Here is a 20704-nt window from a genome sequence, read left to right on the forward strand (position 1 = left end):
TTCTGGTTTAGTACCCATAAGTGTAGTCCCAGTCAAATTTTAGAGCATTTTTTTCCTTTCTCATTTTGGTGATGATTGATTTAAAGGTAGCTGTTTTTTCTTTAGAATATGAACATTATGGTGTGGCTGTCTGTTTATATTTTGGCTACAGCATACAGTGAATAATGAGGCATTTATGCCAATGTATGTACTTTTGTATGTACAAACACCAATGCTGGTGGTAGCAGAATGACTTTCCTCCACTTCAAAGAAGCAAACTAAAACGGAATGGAGTTGGAAGGATGATATGACAACAACGTTAAAGATTTATCTCGGCATGTTCTGTTGTTCTGCTCATGGTGATAGGTTTAAAGTCCAGATGCAATTGTGAAATTTTACACACAAGTCCAGAAAATGTATGTGCCAAACATGATATAAAATGTGAAGTTTCAGTTACATTGCTTAATTGTGTGTGTGTGTGTGTGTGCTACAGTAGTATAGTATATACATGTCTCTGTGTGTTGCAACAAAGTTATTTAATAATCACTAAAGGTTTTCTCAAATTTTCCCATATGATCATATAATGTTTCTTTCAAGTTATTCAGATAATATACCATATGTACTCGCTTATAAGTTGAGTCAAACTGCAAACAACAAAGATTCTGATCTTCCATTGCATAATGTGCCTGCAGATCAAGATCTATGTTGTTTTTTTTCTACTTATAACAAACTGCACAGACACATATGCCAGCACATTATGTGACATCAGATCTGGGTCTGTGCAGTTTGCAGATGGACCGGTCTTATAAGTGAGTATGTATGGTAAGAAATATCAACAAGATATTTTTTAAATATCTGGCAGATAATGAAGTGATGAAAAGACAGAAGTTGTAGCTGGAATATGTTACTTGCCAGGAATGGTATTGTTTAAGCATTACTTACCATATAAAGCTCATACCTGAACTCAAAATTAAAAATAACTAAAATTAGAATAAATCTAGATATTTAGCACCGGTTCCATTACTAGCATGCTAAATTACCAAGTGTACTTCAAGCATTACATCTCATTTTAGGATTGATACTTGAACCATATCTCATTTTTAGTACTGGTTATATCCACTACTAGCATGCTAATTACCAAATGTCAAGTCTCAAATCTCAGTTTTAGCACTTTATCCACCATTAGCATGCCAACTACCAAATGTATTTCAAGTCTCATATCTCTGGTTTTGTACTGGCTCCACTATTAGCATGCCAATTACTAAATATCAAGCCTCGTATTTCAGTTTTAGCACTGTCTCCACTACTAGCTTGTCAGTTACCAAATGTATTTCAAGCCTCATGTTTCAGTTTTAGCACTGTCTCCACTACTAGCATGTCAGTTACCAAATGTATTTCAAGTTGCATGTCTCAGTATTAACAGTCTCCACTATTAGTATGCTAATTACCAAATGTATTTCAAGTCTCATATCTCAGTTTTAGCACTGTTTCCACTATAGTGTGCTATTTTATCAAATGTATTTCAAGTCACATATCTCAGATTTAGTACTGTCTCCACTACTAGAATGCTAAATTACCAAGTGTACTTAAGTGTTATATTCCATTTAGGGGCAATTGTCTTAAGACCGAGTTTCATGCTGAAATATTTTACTGTTCGGAGATCATGTGTCATTTATGTTAATATAAGAGATTGGATTTAAACACAAATTCACAAACTTTGGTATGTTCATTTAGTTGCATGTATTTCTCTGGTAATTCTCTTACGAAATTATATGAATGCATGAATTGCTCATCAGTTCTTTATACTGTCACCACCCTTTAAAATCACCGAGTACAAGTACCATCTCTACTCGATTTCAAGTCGAGTCAGACTGCAAACAATGAAGATCCTGATCTGCCGCAGTATAAAGCGCCTGCAGATCAGGGTCTATGTTGGTTTTTCTACTGTTTACTCATAACAATCTGCACAGACCCAGATCTGTGAGCATATTATGCAGTTTGCAGTTGGACTCCTCTTTAAAGTGAGTACCTACATGTAAGAAATAGCTGATATCAGTCTTACAGAAGAAGACAACTCTGTTGGAAAGATGTATCTATCACAATTAGATATGTGGGAACATTTATCTCTAATGTTAGTATATCTACATCAGGCAAGGGCCGGATCCAGCCTTCATCCTGTTTTTATTAGTTTATTTACATCATAGGGTTTGGTTTATCCAGCCTGCACCCTGAAGGAAGTTGCATTGGCATGATCACCATGAAGAAAGAGAGCAACCAGTATTCTTTATTTGTGACAGAAAACACTAAAACATTGTGATGTAAGTGTTATTTATTTGCAAGCAAGGATATAATGCAATCTAATTTATCTAACCCACTTCTGACAGCACTTTAAAATGCAAGGTGCCACTACAGTACTCAAGTTGTTAACTTTAATGACAAGATGTTCAGGAAAATTTTTATTTTCATTTGTGTCCAAATTATCTGAGACAAAAGTAATTATTTTTACAATGTGTAAAACAATTAATAAATTACAACACTATAACAATTACAAACTGACCCTGACCAGCAGGGTCAAAGGTATTCTTCAGTAAAATTAGTGGACATGTGACTGAGTGGTGGGAAGGAGACAGGGCATTACAGTGCCATTCATTTTTCCTCTTGATCTCTGCCCTAACTGGGTATATCTAAGTAATAAAATATACATGTATATGTACAATGCCTAGCAAAACATACATGTGTTCAGCAAAGGCAGGCTTCAATAAGTCCTTTTCCAAATAACAGAATTCAAAAAATGTTCACTGGCAAATTTAAACAACACAGTTCAAGATCAACATTTCTTCATTGTGTGAGTGAAATAAAGATTTACTTTGCCTGTTTTTCTACCGATGTTTATCAACCTTTTAATCAGGTGGTATTCCTCTGTTTACATTCCACAGTCACTGCAGCAAGTTTCTGAATACACTCCTTGTTTTAACACATTTCAAATGATCATTTGGACAAGTCTGACTTTCCTGGTGAACTGGATTGCAGAAATTCAACGATACTGTCAACCTGTCGAGGGTAGCTGTATACAATTGTGGTGGCCATAAAATTTGGCAGATGTTTTCTGCTTGCACCACTATTTTCAAAAATAACTGGAATGACCCTTCTGTTTTGGGAGCAGTTTCCATGGTACTCTGTTCGCAGATGGTCGAAGATGAATCTCACATCAAGTCTGGTTACGTCTGGAATGGGTTCTGTGTCTGAGTTAGGGTGATCAATGTCTTCAGCATATGTTGGAGAAATACACACAATTACAAATCTGGCCTGAAAAGATGAATTACAGTCAGTATTTTTTCCCCCATATATTAAGAGATTTTGTGATTAGAATAAATCTTTGCCACTTTTTCTGTCGATGGAATGCATGGACTTTCTAGCTGTGAAAATATTTTGATAAGCCAATGACAAAGTAACAACTGAACATGCTCTAATGGAGAGATATCATAAAGATGAATGACTACGACTTCCCTATTTGGAAAATATATGGTACTGAATATTCTAGGTCATCACACCATATGTACTTACTTATAAGTCAAGTCAAACTGCAAACAACAAGGATCCTGATCTACCATAGCATGATGTTCCTGCAGATCAGGGTCTATGTTGTTTGTTCTACTGATTACTCCTAACAAACTGCACAGACCCAGATCTGCGGGTGCATTGCATGGTAACAGCTCTGGGTCTGTGCAGTTTGCAGTTGGACTCGATTTATAAATGAGTATATATTGTCCTTTGTGAGTATGAACTTAACTGGACTTAATTTTAAAAAATTTTAAATAATTTTTTAAAGTCTAAGAAGATGAAACTTGGTGTAAAATAACTGTAGGCAGTCTTTATAATGATCGGGTGCATGTAAACATGTATTCATAAATGAGTGATAATAGAACTTGTCCACTATATATGGGTACTCTTTGTATCCAGTTGGTCAATATAGTAAGTTTGAATGTATTGTACTATGCTAAGGGAGTCACAGTAGCTCAGTGTACAGAGCTTCAGACTTGGAATCCAAGGGTTGAAGGTGAAATATCTGCCCAGGCCAGCCTGTATCAACTGCCACAGTGTGTCTTTGGCAAAAGTAGGTACTAAGCTCCCATTTCCTCTGCCTGATATAGCCAATTATGTGTTAAAACTGCCCAAAAAATCAACAAAAACAAACACAAAACTTGTACTATACTGTATTGGAAAAAAACCCAACCCAGTTTATATGAACATGTAACAGAGGTTGTTGTTGTTGTTGTTGTTGTAGGGTTTAACGCCATTTTTCAGCACACGATAGGCCATATATGGCGGCCAGTATTAATGGTGGAGGAAGAACCCGAGAAAACCCTGGAAAGAACCACCGACCCACGAGAAGCTACTGGCAAGCTTTCTCACATACCCACATTGGCTGAATCTGAGACTCGAACCCACGCAGACAGAGGTGAGATGGCAGTGATCCGTAACGGAGAGCGCGTTAGACCACTCGGCCACTCGGGGCCCCTGTAACAGAGGTAGATATATCCACAATATGTATTATTACTGATTATAAACAATTTATCACATGCATGTATTGGGTTCTTATCTGGATATTGTAAATAAATGACAATGCAAACATACCAACTGAATCATTGATTCATTTGTTGTTAGAAAAATGTCTTGACTGCAAATAAATGAGGGCAGTATGTGCCTTCCATTTTTTATACAATCTGATCCATTGGGTATCTCTGAAGTTTACAATCTATATAATATATATGAAATAAAAGCTTGTTTAGCAAAATGAGAAACAAAACCAAGATAAACTTAAAGCTAAACTTATATGCAAACTGTAAAAAGATTAATTCAGAAAGATTCTACCACATTGTGAAATGTCGCTGTCTAAACAACTGAAGAGATATTTTCTGTTTTGTAGAAAATCATGCCCTGCTTCCAATTATAGTTGAAAACAGTATGCACTTGCAGAAATACATGAAAAGGTAATGTTATGATATTTGGTGACACTAGAAATCAAGTAAAAGAAAACCAAATTCATTCAGTTGATCTCTAACAACTCACAAGTTATGGAGTTGAATAAAGGCGATGGAAAAAATGAAAATATTGACCTTTGACCTTTACCTTGAAGATAGGGCCACAAATTTGGTATGCAACACATTCTCCTTTAATGATATTTAAGTAAACCAAGTTTCATCCATTTATCTCAAATGGCTTTTAAATTACAAATCTGAAGGAACAGAAATTATTGGCTTCTGACCTTGACCTTGAATGTGGTACATGACACTCCTAGTAATCATATGTGTATGCTAAATATGTTGAATGGCTTTAAAGTCATAAATCAGAAATGAAAGTGTGATGGACACCTGGCAGGTGGAATGGTCAAATAGATGGCTGGATGGACAGAGAGGTAAATAATGTTCCCTACATGTCATGAAAAGGCAGCAAAGGCACAGTTAAACTAAAATATTGTCAAAGCATATGGAGCCATGCAATGTGTGACAAACAATAGCATGCTTATCATTACATGTCCCCCCCCCTTGTCACCTTAGGTATACCCAAATATCTACTTAAAAACATTGGCTGATATATTGGTCTTGTGTTGTAGTGTTTCTCACCTGGTAAATTCATTATTTACCATATATACATGCATATGAGTCAGATCCAACTGGAAACAATAAGGGTTCCTGCCACAAATTTTAAAAAGATTCCTGGCCTTTTCCAGATCCCCAAAAAATATCTCCAGACCTACCAAAGAGCTCCAAATCTGTATAAAGGTAAAACCCATTATAATGCAATTCGTTATAATGTGATTCTGCTTAAATTGCAATGGAAGCATGACTCCCATTTTTTAACTTAAGGTGACCTCTCTTTTTAACATCCTAAATACATGCTCTTAGAAAAGCCGATTATTCATATCCCTAGCACATTTTTAATCCCAGCACTGCATTTAATGTTGCCTTAACTTCACTGTGCACCATTTGTGCCATATTTGCATGTATACAATTCAAAACTGATGTTTAATGTCTGATGAAACCCAGCAAACAAAACAAACGATATATGATTAAGAGGTTAGTTAAAATTGATGACACTGAAATTTCAATGCACATTTTCTGTGGGGAAGTATTCTGAAAAATATGTTAACATGATCCAGCTTATATCGCGATGTTATTCTCTGGACTCCAAGCATCATGTTATAACGGGTTTTACCTGTACTAAAAGAGCAGTCATGTTTCCAGTTTCCAACTAAGCTGGTTATAATTTTAAAAATAGATTTTTTCCAGATCTTTTAAGTCATTTTTCAATTTTTTCCAGACATTTTCAAGACCTGGAAAAGCACTTTTAAAATTTTAGACCTTTTCCAGATTGCCAGACCCATGCGGGAACCCTGAAACAATACACTCTCTGATCTGCCATCAGATAGTGCATGAACAGATTTGGATATGTTTGTTCTACTGATTTCTTCTAGCAAACTGCGTTGACCCTTATCTGCCAGTGCATTATGAGATGGCAGATCATATATGTGAAACCTCTGACAATGATTATTAAAAACTTTGAAGAAAAAATTCTACTGTACTTCTACTTACTCTCTTTAAATTTTCATCCAACCAGTCATGTTTGTTTTTAAACAGATCCTGTGCTTGGTCACCTGAAAAATCCACTCGCACACGTATTCCATATGCTTTAAGCTTCAAGCAGAGTTCTATCACCTCTTTCAAATGCTCTCGACTATGCCTACTGTAGGTAACAAAAACTGAAAAACCAGGCCTACGCTGGGTGGGATTCACTGAGTTGTTGCTGTTATCATTTTCCTTTCCATTGCAAAAGGAATCAGTCCTTTTCTCATGCATTGAATTACGCTTATTGTCCATACTATGATTTTCTTTTTTTTCACACTCTAAACTGAAATCAGAGGAATACTTCTTGCCATCACGTGCTAATTCATTATTTTGGATGTTTGTTGGTGATGTACACTGACTATAATCTACTGCTTCTTGATCATATGAGGGCTTGAGAAAAGTTTCATCAGACAATAAGCAACAAGTATACCCTGAATGTATTGAGGTTTGCTGATGACCTTCATTATTTCCTGGAAGGTCTGAATAGTGTAACTCAGAAGAGGATATTCTACATGTGCAGACACCCTCCTCATCACTAACCTGGCAGTTGTCATCTGGCGAAATCAGTACATTAGGACTGTTCAGCTCTTGCTGCATAGTTCTTTTACCATGAAAACTCTGACCTTGGGAATAACCATTTTCATCATTACCAGGTATGTTTTGTGTGTATGGCACATCATGGGCATGACTTGGATAGCTTCTTCCAGAAAAAGTATTCCAAGACTCAGAATGTATGCTATGGGATTGGCTTGAACCTGACATTGGTCTGCTAGAAGGGCTCATCATGTAAATATTCCTTCGCTCCGGAGATTGCATGCATGGTGGGGCTGAGAAAGGACCTATTCCAACTCCACCTCTATGACATGTAATCTCAAGTGGAGTGAATGTGCTATTAGAGGTGAGTGTTCCCTCTGACAGAGATAGATGTTCAAACTGTCCAAATTCATATGTCCTCGGTGTGGGGTGAGGTCTTACAGGTGGTATTCTCTCTAACTCAGATGGATATTGAGACTGTCTTGATTCATGTGTCCTTTGGGTCTGGGAGCGTCTTACTAGTGGTTCCCGAGGCATGCAATTCGAGTTCTGATAAGTACAGTTTGGACAGTTGCAGATAGAAGGTTCCGTGTTGGTGTCTAAGGAATGACTACCTTCTCTGAATACATGATATGCCCTTTCTATTTCCAGCAAGTTTTCTGGAATAGATTAAAAACAAATAATAAATAAGCTGAACAAGTTATGCTATCCTTTATATACATATTTATATTGTAAGAATTTGCAGGTATATTTCTATCCCTTTGATATATTTTTCTACACATAAACATGTAATCCTCAATTTGTATGAAATATGAAAACTTTCAATGATTTTAAATCTATATATAATTACCAAGCTCCATCATACCATCAAGAACGAAATCTCATACATTAAATCAAAATTTGTAACTGAAAGAGTGTTTTACTCTGGGTGCTGGTTCAAGCCAAGTTGATGTATAGAATAAACTATTATTATTATTATTATCATTATCATCATTATTATTATTCAACTGTCATTTCTAAAAAATTACCTGTTTATTAAAACTTCAAATGTTTTAAAAATTTTCAGTTGCCAATGTAACTTCACTTGTTTTTTCCTTCTTCAAATTAGCCATTCTGACAAAGTGAGTTTTCTCCTTTTCTGGATCCACTTTTATCTTAATTACTGAAGTGCTTAATTCCAGTCCCTTAACCTACATGTGTTGTTCAACAGTCAAGCATTGCATGGTCTGAACAATTGTCAAGTTTAAAGGAGGTAACACATGCATACTTGTTCAAGTGTCTAACTAACCAATATTGCCAAATGACCTTGACATAATTGCAAACATCTATAAGCATAATTTAGATACATGAACACATAAAGTCAACTTATTACATCGATAACAGCTTTCAGCAGCCACATAATTTAACCAAGATTTCTTAAATGTTCTCTTCAGGATGGCAGTCTTGTAATTTAATGTAAGTAATTTTAGCAAAAACAATTAGCCAAGACTGATTGGAATTAATAAACTTATACATTAGTGACTGGTCAGCTCCTTCTAAAACAACATCATACACTAGAGCAAACTGAGTCAATAGAGGTAATGGAGATAAAGCAGTCGATAACTATGTTCAATCCTAAGTCAATGGATGTAAAGCAGTCAACAATTCTGATAATCTAACTTTTATTAATTTTAATGGTAAATCTTGGAAATTTGGTTGGAGTAAATTTTTTAAGAATTAACTTATTTATTTACACATAACATTCTACAAACTTCATAACAATTATACATGAATTCATACAATTTGTATTTTTATTCTTACAGGACCATGTATTTGTATACATGTATTTGTATACATGTATTTTACATTCATTTGAAAGGTCTTATTTACCTACAACTTATGGAGGCAATTTTTTATTTATCTAAACTTAATTTTTAATCTGCACTATAATGCATTTAAACACACACATCCTTCCATCCATCCATGAATACATACATACATACATGTACACACACACACACACACACATGCATGCAATCCTTCAAGTAGTTTTGGAGCAGTGATAACTTGTGCAAATGGATGACAATGTCTGACAGGCCACTGCATAAGACCTTCTGTGTGTTTGACTTGTAGAGTTAAAATTTGCTTTAATGGCCTATAAATCTAATAAAAGTCTATAAATCTATAATGGCCTATAAATCTAAGAATAGCCTATAAATCTAAAATGGCCTATAAATCTAATAATGGTGCATAAATCTAATAATAGCCTTTAGATCTATAATGGCCTATAAATCTAATAATGGCCTATAAATCTAATAAAGTCATCTGCCTATTGCCATGATAAAGCGTGCAAAATTTTACAGCTCCTAAAGCTCAGATGTATGGACATATGAATGTACGAAAAGTAAACATTATGTCCCATCAGTTATCACAGATAGGGCTTTAAAAAAGCTATATGAACAAGATTGTGGCAGTTTTAAGTAAAGGCATCCTTCATCAAACTACATACTTCTTTTATACAGAACTGTAACAGCTTCCATGTTCAATGTAAGCAAGGCTCGCTCTATGTCCCTCATTGTCAAAACAGGATCACACATATTTTGGAGGTCACTAAATAGTACCATGGTTGGGCTATTACTATTCCGAAAGTCACGGTCAGCACGAGTCTACAATTAAGAAAAAGTACACTATGTATGTATGTATATATATATATATATATATATATATATATATATCAGAATGAAAATGACCTGGTTAAATAACAAAGATTAGTCAGAATTTATATTTTTTCTCATGCTGTGACTAGAAACAATGTATCAAGGCTACTCTGGTAGTAAATGTGACAAATTTACTTTGATGCCAAACCTAATGCGACTCTCTATAATGGGAAATATAGGTGAGAGTGACTGAGCTGTGTCTGATAGATTAATACTTCCCAAGATTAATCTTCATGTCATGTTATGTGACTATACTTGTTTTATAAAAATATAATACCAAATGATAGAGGATGAAAAAAGAAACATTCACACACAATTATTACGTTAAACCAAGTGGACAGATCAGATTATTGACATGTTGGTTTCTTATTAATCAATGCATCAGAGTTGCATTACAATTTTTTTATATTGTATAGAAAAACATGTTAGCAAATAAAAAATTTTAAACATTATTTTAAAGTAGAGCCTAATATTACTGTCAGAAGATTATGGTCATAACGCAGATTTTAAAATGAAAAAGTAGGGGGTAACATCATATGTTTGGTCACTGTGGGCAACATTAAATTGTGATTCTTTTATTAAGATTTTGCATGAGATTCCAGTTTCTTGTCTTAGATAAGTATGTTTAGCATCTATTACTTGCACCTAATTTCTTGTCCAAGATAAGTATATACTGTATCTAATACCTGTATCCAGCATCTTGTCGTAGATAAGTATATACTATATCTAACACCTGTATCCAGTTTTCTGTCCTATTTTATTCATGTAAAATCTACCATAATGTGGTTTTCAGTTTACAAGAATACTTCTACTGAAGTTTTAGTAGCTCTTTGTAAAATGTAAAATAATGTTGATATTGACATATTTCTTTTTTTCTGCCAATCTGAATGAAGAAACAGTGTACAGGTCAACCCTACTAAATTGTGGCAGTTGGGATTGATGGCTGCCAACTGTGTTTATACCAAACTATGGTGTAGCAAGAAGCTGATGATCATATCAAGCATAAAAAACCATGGAATAGTGAGAATAATAGTTCGATGAATACATGTGCATGTTGGGAGGTCAAGTGGGAATAAACAAAATGCTGATCAAACATATAGTAATAACTTCACTATCTGCCAAGTTATATAGCAATAACTGGAGTTATGACGGTCCCACGCTCTACAAAAATTATTAATTGCTGAGTGAGAATGTTACCGTAACTGGGATAATAAACATAAAACATAAGTAAATTATTTGTATGTGTTTATCATGTTGGCTAATGTTCTGAGAAGGTGTTAAGGAATAAGGAATATCTATGACCAAAAATCTGGAGCCTTGATTCAACAGTGTTATATCTGAATTTGTCTTGCAAAGAAATGTACATGATGATTCCTTCTATTGCTTTTTGGTAACAGTGAATTTTCTGCCCAGATTTATTCCTAAATTACATGTTTGGGAAGCATGGTTTTAAAAATAATTTGTTCAGCAAACTTTAGCTCCCCATGGCAAGAAGAATGTAGAGCAACTTGCCTAGAATAAAATATGTGTAAAATATGACGAAACCTTCATGTTCATTTATTCCATTTTATAAAAATCCAAATTTTGGACCAGTAAACAATGTCAGAATTCTCCATCCCATTATAATGCAAGCATACATTTTATGGACTCCATGATAAAACTTAATTAAATCTGATTCCTACACCTACCTCAATAGAGCGGATGTCACTTGCAGAAAACCCCAGAAAATGTGCCAACTGCATCCATCCATAACCATTATTGTTGTTCACTGCATCGATGCTATGTGCCAACTCGATACGTACAGGGTAAGGTGTGTCTTTTAAAGGGCAAAGTGGGACAATGAGCTGCCTATAAGCCGTATTACTAGGCCCTCCTTCTGCCATTTTGGTAATAGCTGAAAACAAGATGAAAAATTCAAGGCAACGATTCCTTAAAGTTTCATGCTACCATATATATTAATTATTATGTACACCCAACTGTGAATGGCACTGACCCTCATCTACCATTATTGTAAGCATTGGCAGACCATTGTTTGTGCTCAGCAGCAATGTCCTCTGCCTTTTCTTTAAAAAAACTTCAAATATGTCACAGAGGCATATATTCTGAATTTCGTTGATGACAATGAATCCATCATGTGATGAAATATTACGTCACTGTGAATATGAAAACAACAGTACTGGTTCATTAAAATAAAAAGATTGCATACCTACTGTCCATTAACAATATATTTTCCTGTTTTCATTTTGCAAGTGTTCGGGAAACGAATTAGAGACCGCATACAGTTTTGATGCACAAGAATTTAATTTGGTTTAGTTTTACTTTTTCCTAAAAAAAATTAATTGGTCTATTATATACAAGCTCTTTTTGACTAGGCATATGAAGGTGAGGTTCATCTAATTGGGTTTATGCTGCCTTGACAAAATAGTGTGAGGTTACTCTAATTGGATCTATTTTGGTTCGACAAAAGAGGGTGAGGTTCCTCCAACTGGGTCTATGCTGGCTTGACAGAAAAGGGTGAGGTTACTCCAACTGAATCTATGCTGGCTTGACAGAAGAGATTGAGGTTACTCCAAATGGGCCTATGCTGGCTTGACAGAAAAGGGTGAGGTTACTCCAATTCAGTCTATGCTGGCTTGACAGTAAAGGGTGAGGTTACTCCAAATGGGTCTATGCTGGCTTGACAGAAAAGGGTGAGGTTACTCCAAAAAGGTCCATGCTGTTTGCTTTAAATCTTAGGGACAAGAAACAGTATATTATGCAATGGAAGATCAGGATCCATATCAAATATACTACATTAAAAACACTTAACTCCACTTTCGTTGAATTCACCATTAAACTGCACTTGATTTTAAGGGTTTCATCTTTTCCAAATAAACTTCTTTTGCAGTGCTTAATAGTGCATAATTCTTTAACAGGGTTCAACACAACACACTGTTCATGAAAACATTGTAAATCATCAAGTGTGTGTTAAGATTTATGTAGTCTGGTTACAACAAGAAAAAAGATCGAGGTTACTTAGCAGAGTATCAAATGGTGTAATTCAATCCCTTATAATGGAAAATTCTGATTTCTGATATATAAAAAATTAATTACATATATAGTTTAACATTACACACATAGTTTAACTAATTGGAATTGACCTTGAAAAAAAATAAAAGCTGTTAATTCATAGGGAGTGGGAGGGGCAATTTTTATGGATTTTACAGTTGTAATAGACCACCAATTCAAAGACCTAATGAACAATGATCATTATATGGAAGCAATAGGAATCCTTAATGAAATCAATTATCATACTGATGAAAATTTTAAAAAACTGACAAGCCGAAGAATTTGATACCAATGAAAATAAATAAATACACATTATATGTACTTAAAACACAAATTAAGTGCTTTTGCTGTACATTTTTACTTCTGTGAGAATTCCAAAACATGAAATAGTAAGTATTTAAAAATTATATATCTGAATTAGGCAAAAATGTCAATTGTAATTAATTCATACGAAATTAATCAGAATACTTATAGAATATTCCAGATGATTGTATGTTTCTATTTTTAAAATCTATACATCAAACTGTCTTTAATTATTTTCATTTTAAAATTCTGTCAACTGTGAACTACATGTCCTGTACTGCCCTAGTCATGCTGATGGTCCAAACCATTTTTTTATTGATCCTTATGATAAAATTCTTGGAGCCTGCTCCATGCCTCTATAAGGCTGAGATATTTCATGCATAACGGTGCTTACAAGTAAAAATAACAACTTCACATTCCAATGATGACTTCACAAACTTGGGTAAACCAAAATAATACCAATTAATTATATGCATTCCTCTAACTAACCATAATTTGAAGAAATTTTTTTAAAAAATAGTTGTAATTAGGCAAAGAATGATGCTGATATAGTCTATCCCTAACAAAGTACAAGACATCAATATAAATTATTTAAAATAATTGAAAAAATACCACATATTTATTTTTACTAATTGAAAAAATAAAAGGAAGAAATGACATTTGTTCATTGAAGTAAAATAACTTTAAAATAGTCAAAGTTATAAATGTCATCCTTGGGACTGTCAGAAAGTGAATGCAATTATATATGTATACAGATGACCCCAATAAATATGTACTAATATTTAATTACGTACAAATTTAAAGTTGAAACTTCATTTATTTTATGACAGCTACACAGCAAGTTATCACAACTTATACATGGCAATCAGATGTTGACACATTGTGGTCTTTTGAAGGGGAGGAAACTTGAATACTTAAGAAAACCACTGACCTTGAATAGGTGACCACTAAACCCTTCCATATATTGAAGCTGAGGAATGAAACGAGGACCTTCAAGGAGTGTAAAGTGTTAACACTGCACTATCTAGGCCCAATACAAATACACTGCAAATAGCGCCAATCATACCTGACCCTCATATGTCCTTTGTGGCTCTGAAGGGATTAATTACCAGTACACGTATACCTGGTTTGACTGAATTTCTACAGGTGTAATCTGTAGGATTACACACCCTTCCATAAATTTTAGCCCTTTTATTCTTACTTTATCACTACCCCCAGGGCCGGCGTTACCATATAGGCAAACTAGGCAGCTGCCTAGGGCGCTGATTTCAGTGGGCGCATTTTAATTTTTTTTATTGTTTATAAATTTTGAAATTGATATTTTGGGAGGGGGTTGCCAGAATCTAACCTTGCCTAGGGCGCCAGATAGTCTGGCGCCAGCCCTGACTACCCCTTTTTTAATACATCTCAAGCCCAACCTAGAAATGTTAGCACAAACTGAGGAAATCCCAAAGGCATCCATGTTCTAACCTAATTAAACAATCTGAAATAACAATGGTGATACAACGACATTACAAAATGTGTACAGTGACTATGGTTGGGTAAACATACCTCAAATAATTGTCATTCAATACTTCAGGTACTGTATATAGTTGTACTAGGAGTTTATAGAGTTGTTGTTAGCAAGGACTGCCTGCCTATTGATTACTGGCCTATTTTTAATGCATGGAGAAAACCAACACGTTTCTAAATGAACTCCAAGGTTAAATGATGCCGAAACGTTGAAAGATTAAAGATAAAAATGTATACAACCAGGAAAATATAATTACAAAATAGAATTGCAATAAATTCTTTAAAGTTAAAATATCCAAGTTTGAAAACTGATGATATCAAAAGTATAAGATGGGTACTGTATCATTATAGGACTCAAGATGCTTCCTTGGGCTAATGAATTTAAAGTGGGCTACCAGGTTGTTAGCATTCTTTTGGGCTATCTGATTCAATATTTGTCAAAGTCATATTCCCTTTTAACACAAAGAGTACCATGAAAGGCATGTTATATGCCCACTCCAAGTTTAATAATTGTCTATGCAAGGAAATGAGATCTTTCCACAGAATCATTTTTTATTTGCCCTGAGGGCATCCATTTTATAGGCTTCCACAAAAAATCTCATATTTAATAGTTCTCTGTGTTGATAAATAGAATGTTTGTGAATTACCATTTTTGTTCTTTCATTTACAGTGACTGTAACCTTTGCCCTTTTCACCTTGACATCAACTGGCTTTTTCCTTACTGTATATGTAAGTGCAAGCTAGCCTCAAAGTTTGGTATTGGTCAGTGATGTAAAATGAACGTTATTGTGCAAAACCCATTTTTCTTGCTCTAGTAAGTGACTTTGATGTTTTGATCCTAAAATGAACAGCCTATTTCCTTACATCAAGTGCAAGCCATCCAAAAGTTTCAGTTAAGTATGTCATGTAGAACTAAAGCTATTGTGTGAAGACTATTTTTTCTTTCAGTGACCTTGATCTTTTCATTCCAAAATCAATGGAGTTCTTCCTGACATCATATGGCTCTCAAAGTTTGCTAAATGAAAACATTGAAGTTACTGTGTGGTAGCCATTCTCGTTTTTCAGTCAGTGTGAAGAACTGAAGTTACTGTATGGTAAACATTCTCTTTTTTTAAGTCAGTCTTTCAGTTAGAGCAGGGGTGCACAACCATTTTTGGCCATGTGCCAGATTGCATTTTCTAAGACCACTCGAGGGCCGCAAACACTAATTTCTTTAATATAGTTACTGTTCACAGGCCATATTTCTGTGTTTTTTTAATTTGCCCTGAGGGCCAGACAGAACATGTTCGTGAGCCAGATCCAATCCATGGGCCAGGGGTTGTGCACCCCTAGGTTAGAGTAACCAACTGCCCTTTGACCTTTTGAGCCTAAAATATATAGATCAAGTGAAAACTATCCACAAACTTTGGTAACTGTACATGTTGGACAACCAAATTTATTTGCAGAAAAACTAAATTGGTAACAGACAGACAGAAGGACAGACAGACATCATAACATAATACACTACAAATTATTGTTAGCATATACATAAAGACAATAAAATTAAATGTCTGGTTATTCTGCAGATCTACAAGTATATGTATATTCTAAAGCAGTTCAAGTTCTCTACAGTTTTTTCTACATGGCAACTTAGTTCAATTCTGAACCACTCTGGTCACCTAGTGGTCAGAGCATCTGCCTTGGATGTGGGAGGTTGTGGGTTTGATTCGGCAGGAGGTTGTGGGTTTGATTTCCAGCTGAGTTATACCAAAGACTTACAAAAAAGGTACTAACAGCTGCCTCGCTTGACACTCAACATTAAGACTGGTTAGTGTTAGGACTGGTCAGCCTGGTGTAAGGATAATGTGATTGGGTGGGACATCATGCTTCATGTCTGTGGCATGATGCCCCAGTGCTAGACATCACTATAAACTGCCACACTGCAGACATCATAGCGATATGACTGAAAAAATGTTAAAGCTGCGTTAAAAGTCCAAATCACACATACACACACACACATATACTTCAATTTTGCTTGATTACAATAAAAAAAATCAATCAGTTAGTACTGAAAATTCTTGTCAGAACTATCTATATGATGGCCAGTTAAAACTTACCTCTATTTCATGTTCAGCCAAGTCAGAAATATACTAAAAATGATTTGTGTAGCTAATCTAGAGTCAAATCCATGCAGGTGAACCTTCAGCCATTTTGGGTAGATAGGTAGTACTGAGGTCCTGTTTAGGCAGGTACATTATGCTCTGTTTAGCTCAGAATGGTCATGTGACAAATCCCATTATTCAAATATCATTGAATGTGTGCCTGTTGATAACAGCAGATTTTGTGTGTATTGAGAAAGGAATGATAAGATGTGCATTAACGCATACTGATTTTCAGTGATATAAATAAAAACCTCAAGGTATTTGAACCTTGCTTGGATTACTTATCAAGTATATTTTAGCATATATTTCTTTGTATATACACATGTATGCATATGCATGTATGTTTGATGCATCAGTGTATGTGTGTGTGTGTGTATGTGTGTGTGTGTATCACTGTATATACTGTATTTAATAAAGGAGGCTTGATAATTAAACAAATCACCAAAATTCAGTCCAGTACAATTAATTTTGCACAAAATCACAAGGTCATTACAAGGTAAAGTATTTTGTAAGCAGTAATTGATGCAGTTTTCCATTGTGTCTGTCATTAAACTGATAGAAGATAAATGTTGATAAAGTGATTTAAAATTGAAAACTGCAACCATTTTATTTACACAGTTTATTTTATGAAATTCATTCCACTTCACTTCTGTTCAATTAGTTTTTGTAATTTTACACATTTCATTTTAAGATATGAAATAAATTTGATTTTAGTCATTCTGGATGTAATTGTTTTACTGACATTTTTCTCAGTTACAGTTTGCTGGTTAAGTAATTATTAGGTTTTTGTTTTAAAAAAATACAGTGCATCTGGTTTAAAAGCGATGTTTTCAGACTTTTTATATATTGTCATAACAATGGCATTTGTGAAATTCCATGGATGCTCTCTGCTATTGACACATCAGTCAAATAGATCACGTTGTTTAACATATATGTAGGCAGTACATGCATCAACGTTCAGATAGAGAAAGCACACAAACTTGAATACTGCCGGAATCTAAAATAACAAAAGGACATAATTAAATGTGATTGTTTGGGTTATCTTCCCTGAAAATTGTTAATAAAGAATGTTCAGATCCTTGTACCAGTATCTGTTCCATTCACAGTGCTGTACTGAACTGTTTCTTTTAAACTGAGTCTTAATTATAGAGTTTTGAAGACAGTTTTTTTTTCAAATTTACATAGACACAAAGATGGCCCTTCCAGTATTATAGGTGAATTATTGTTATACAGTAATTCCTTTTTTAAAGGCCTATCTTAAAAAAAAGGTCATCCTGTAATTGGAGGCCACCCTGTCCGACATCAAAATAGCAATATTTACCATTTTGTACACCTAATGATAGGCCACCCCTTTGAACAGTCACCTTTTCAGTACAAAATGGATGGCTTTATAAGACGGGTATCACTACACTTTCATTGACTTATATAACGTTTTGGCCAATCTTACACCTACCCCCATTCTTTTGGAAGTCCCCTCAACCTGCAATTATGTACATACTGCCCATGAATCCAAGCCTATGTTCAATAGTGTCAGCCAGTTTATCAAGCTGCTTTTGTTAGGACTGCATGTGCCTCGAGCACATTTATGAAATGTAACTGTCACAACAATAACACACGAGTAATTACCAAAGTAATAAAAGTACCTGCCTGCTTGTTATTCAAGCCTGCTAATGCATGGGGGAGATACCATGCACTTCCACTCTTAACAATAACACACGAGTAATTACCAAAGTAATAAAAGTACCTGTCTGCTGGTTATTCAAGCCTGCTAATGCATGGGGGAGATACCATGCACTTCCACTCTTAACAATAACACACGAGTAATTACCAAAGTAATAAAAGTACCTGCCTGCTTGTTATTCAAACCTGCTAATGCATGGGGGAGATACCATGCACTTCCACTCTTAATGCATGGGGGAGATACCATGTACTTCCACTCTTAACAATAACACATGAGTAATTACCAAAGTAATAAAAGGACCTGCCTGCTTGTTATTCAAGCCTGCTAATGCATGGGGGAGATACCATGCACTTCCACTCTTATGTGGCAATTAGAAAAATATGATCAATATATACAAAGTTAAAAATATCTGTTTATCACGCATGTAATAACACTACAAACTGTAATGAAAATTACAACTGAAAAATTAAAGTAAAAACAGGTAAATAAATAATATATGACAAAGAGAAAACCTGATAGCAGTAGATATTTATGTTTAGGAAATTGATTAATTGATTGATTGTAAGACTGAAGATTATTTTTTTTATCTATTTATTCCTGTTTTGTCTATTTTGTACCATAGGCATATGTCAAAATTAAAATAGTTACATGCAGCAACCTGGGTTTCAGTTTTTAAATATGGGATTGGTTTTATGTACACACAGTTTACTGTCAACTGTAAATGACACCGCATTATCTACTACAAAATCAGTTCCTTGAGGTGATGTCAAAAAATGAATCTTCCACTGTCCTTAATTCGATCTTGACCCATTTCGCGACGCATGTCTGTTTACGATAGTACCTGCTTAATGCACCCAGAAGATTGCAAGGCATTCACCCACTTGTGCGATCAAGCGATAAGCTCTTCTGTGCGATATCGGTACCGCTGTAGTTACGTGCAAACTAATACTGACTGAATGCAGATAACACTGTTTAATCCGGACACTGCATAAACTTTAGTTAATAAAAAGTATTACTTTTATGACTTTGTTGCTCAAGTTGCATTCATGTACTGTACTTTTATATATATTTAATATTTGCTGGGTCATTTGCAGGACCCTCTTCCACGAAGAGACACACCTGTACCTTGAAACAGTAACGTCACTATGGTTGGTGCCACCCAGCGCGGTAACTCATTGTCACCCCAATGGACCTCGTTCCTGCACAAAAATTCCAAAATTGTATATACATGTGCGGTAACTCATGGTGTCACCCTCATGGACTTCCTTCCTCAATAAAAATTCAAACATTTTATAGACAGTTATTTTGGTGTCACCCATTCTGATAGTGTCACCCGATGCGGTCCCCCACCCCACCCTCAGTGACGCCACTGCCTTGAAATACGCCGACTAAAGAATAATTTAGTCTCCAGCAATCAGACCTCTGGTGCGGCTTCTTTAATAAATAAGATCAACCTGTTTGAAGCCAATTATTGTTAGTTTCGGTCTGCGATTCTGCCGATCATCCTCGCCCTGCACATTATGCATATTCTGAGAGCGGAATGAGTTTTATCACGTGATATTATTGATAAAAATAGAATCTTTTATGTTCTTCGTGACAGTCAGGTACATTATTATACCAAAACTTTGTCTACATTAATGTTCAAAAATATAGTCACGTATCATCGGATACATTCAACTTTCATCGTATGTTACTCGTAAATCGTTCTCATATTTACAGAGAAACTGTTAGCGGACATGACAAACTCTTTACAATGATTATTTCTTTACGTTCAGTAGCTACGATGTCGTAGCCTCAACTTGATTTGTTGTGGTCGAGTCCACGAGGTACGAGTAAGGGTACTAATATTAGTACTATACGTTCAGTAGCGTAAATACGTGTGGGGGTGGGGGCAGAACGGACGGATCGAGTTGGGTTCCACACTTTCTTTATTCACTGTATTTCACCCCGCTCGAGTTAGACGCCTCTATTTATTTGTGGTAATATTGCCAAAGAGTCCAAAAATATTTATTTCCCACTAAGTGGGGATAGTTGTACAGTACGGGAGCTGTACAAGGGAAGCACAAGAAGCAGCTATGAAAGAAATACGATATCTTTGTTTTTATGTTTTGTATGCAATCATTTTCCCACGGGGGGAGGGGAGGGTCCAAGGCTCTTTCAAAGGCCTGTTCACTTCGCGTAGCG

General features: G+C 35.1%; 1 protein-coding gene across 1 annotated transcript; it reads right to left on the minus strand.

Moving 5' to 3' along the window:
* Positions 1-2290: 2290 nt before the first annotated feature.
* Positions 2291-16952, minus strand: LOC149785720 (uncharacterized). The gene is made up of 5 exons (XM_089979591.1): positions 16795-16952; positions 11524-11729; positions 9628-9784; positions 6573-7798; positions 2291-3285 (listed from the first exon to the last, which is right to left on the minus strand). Exons 2-5 carry the CDS (start codon positions 11716-11718, stop codon positions 2968-2970), a joined length of 1896 nt encoding a protein of 631 aa, XP_089835717.1. The 5' UTR covers positions 11719-11729; positions 16795-16952; the 3' UTR covers positions 2291-2967.
* Between the last annotated feature and the right edge of the window lie 3752 nt (positions 16953-20704).

The sequence above is a fragment of the Sinohyriopsis cumingii genome, chromosome 13, assembly GCF_028554795.1.
Source record: "Sinohyriopsis cumingii isolate HCF-2022 chromosome 13, ASM2855479v2, whole genome shotgun sequence".
Classification (NCBI taxonomy): Eukaryota; Metazoa; Mollusca; class Bivalvia; order Unionida; family Unionidae; genus Sinohyriopsis; species Sinohyriopsis cumingii.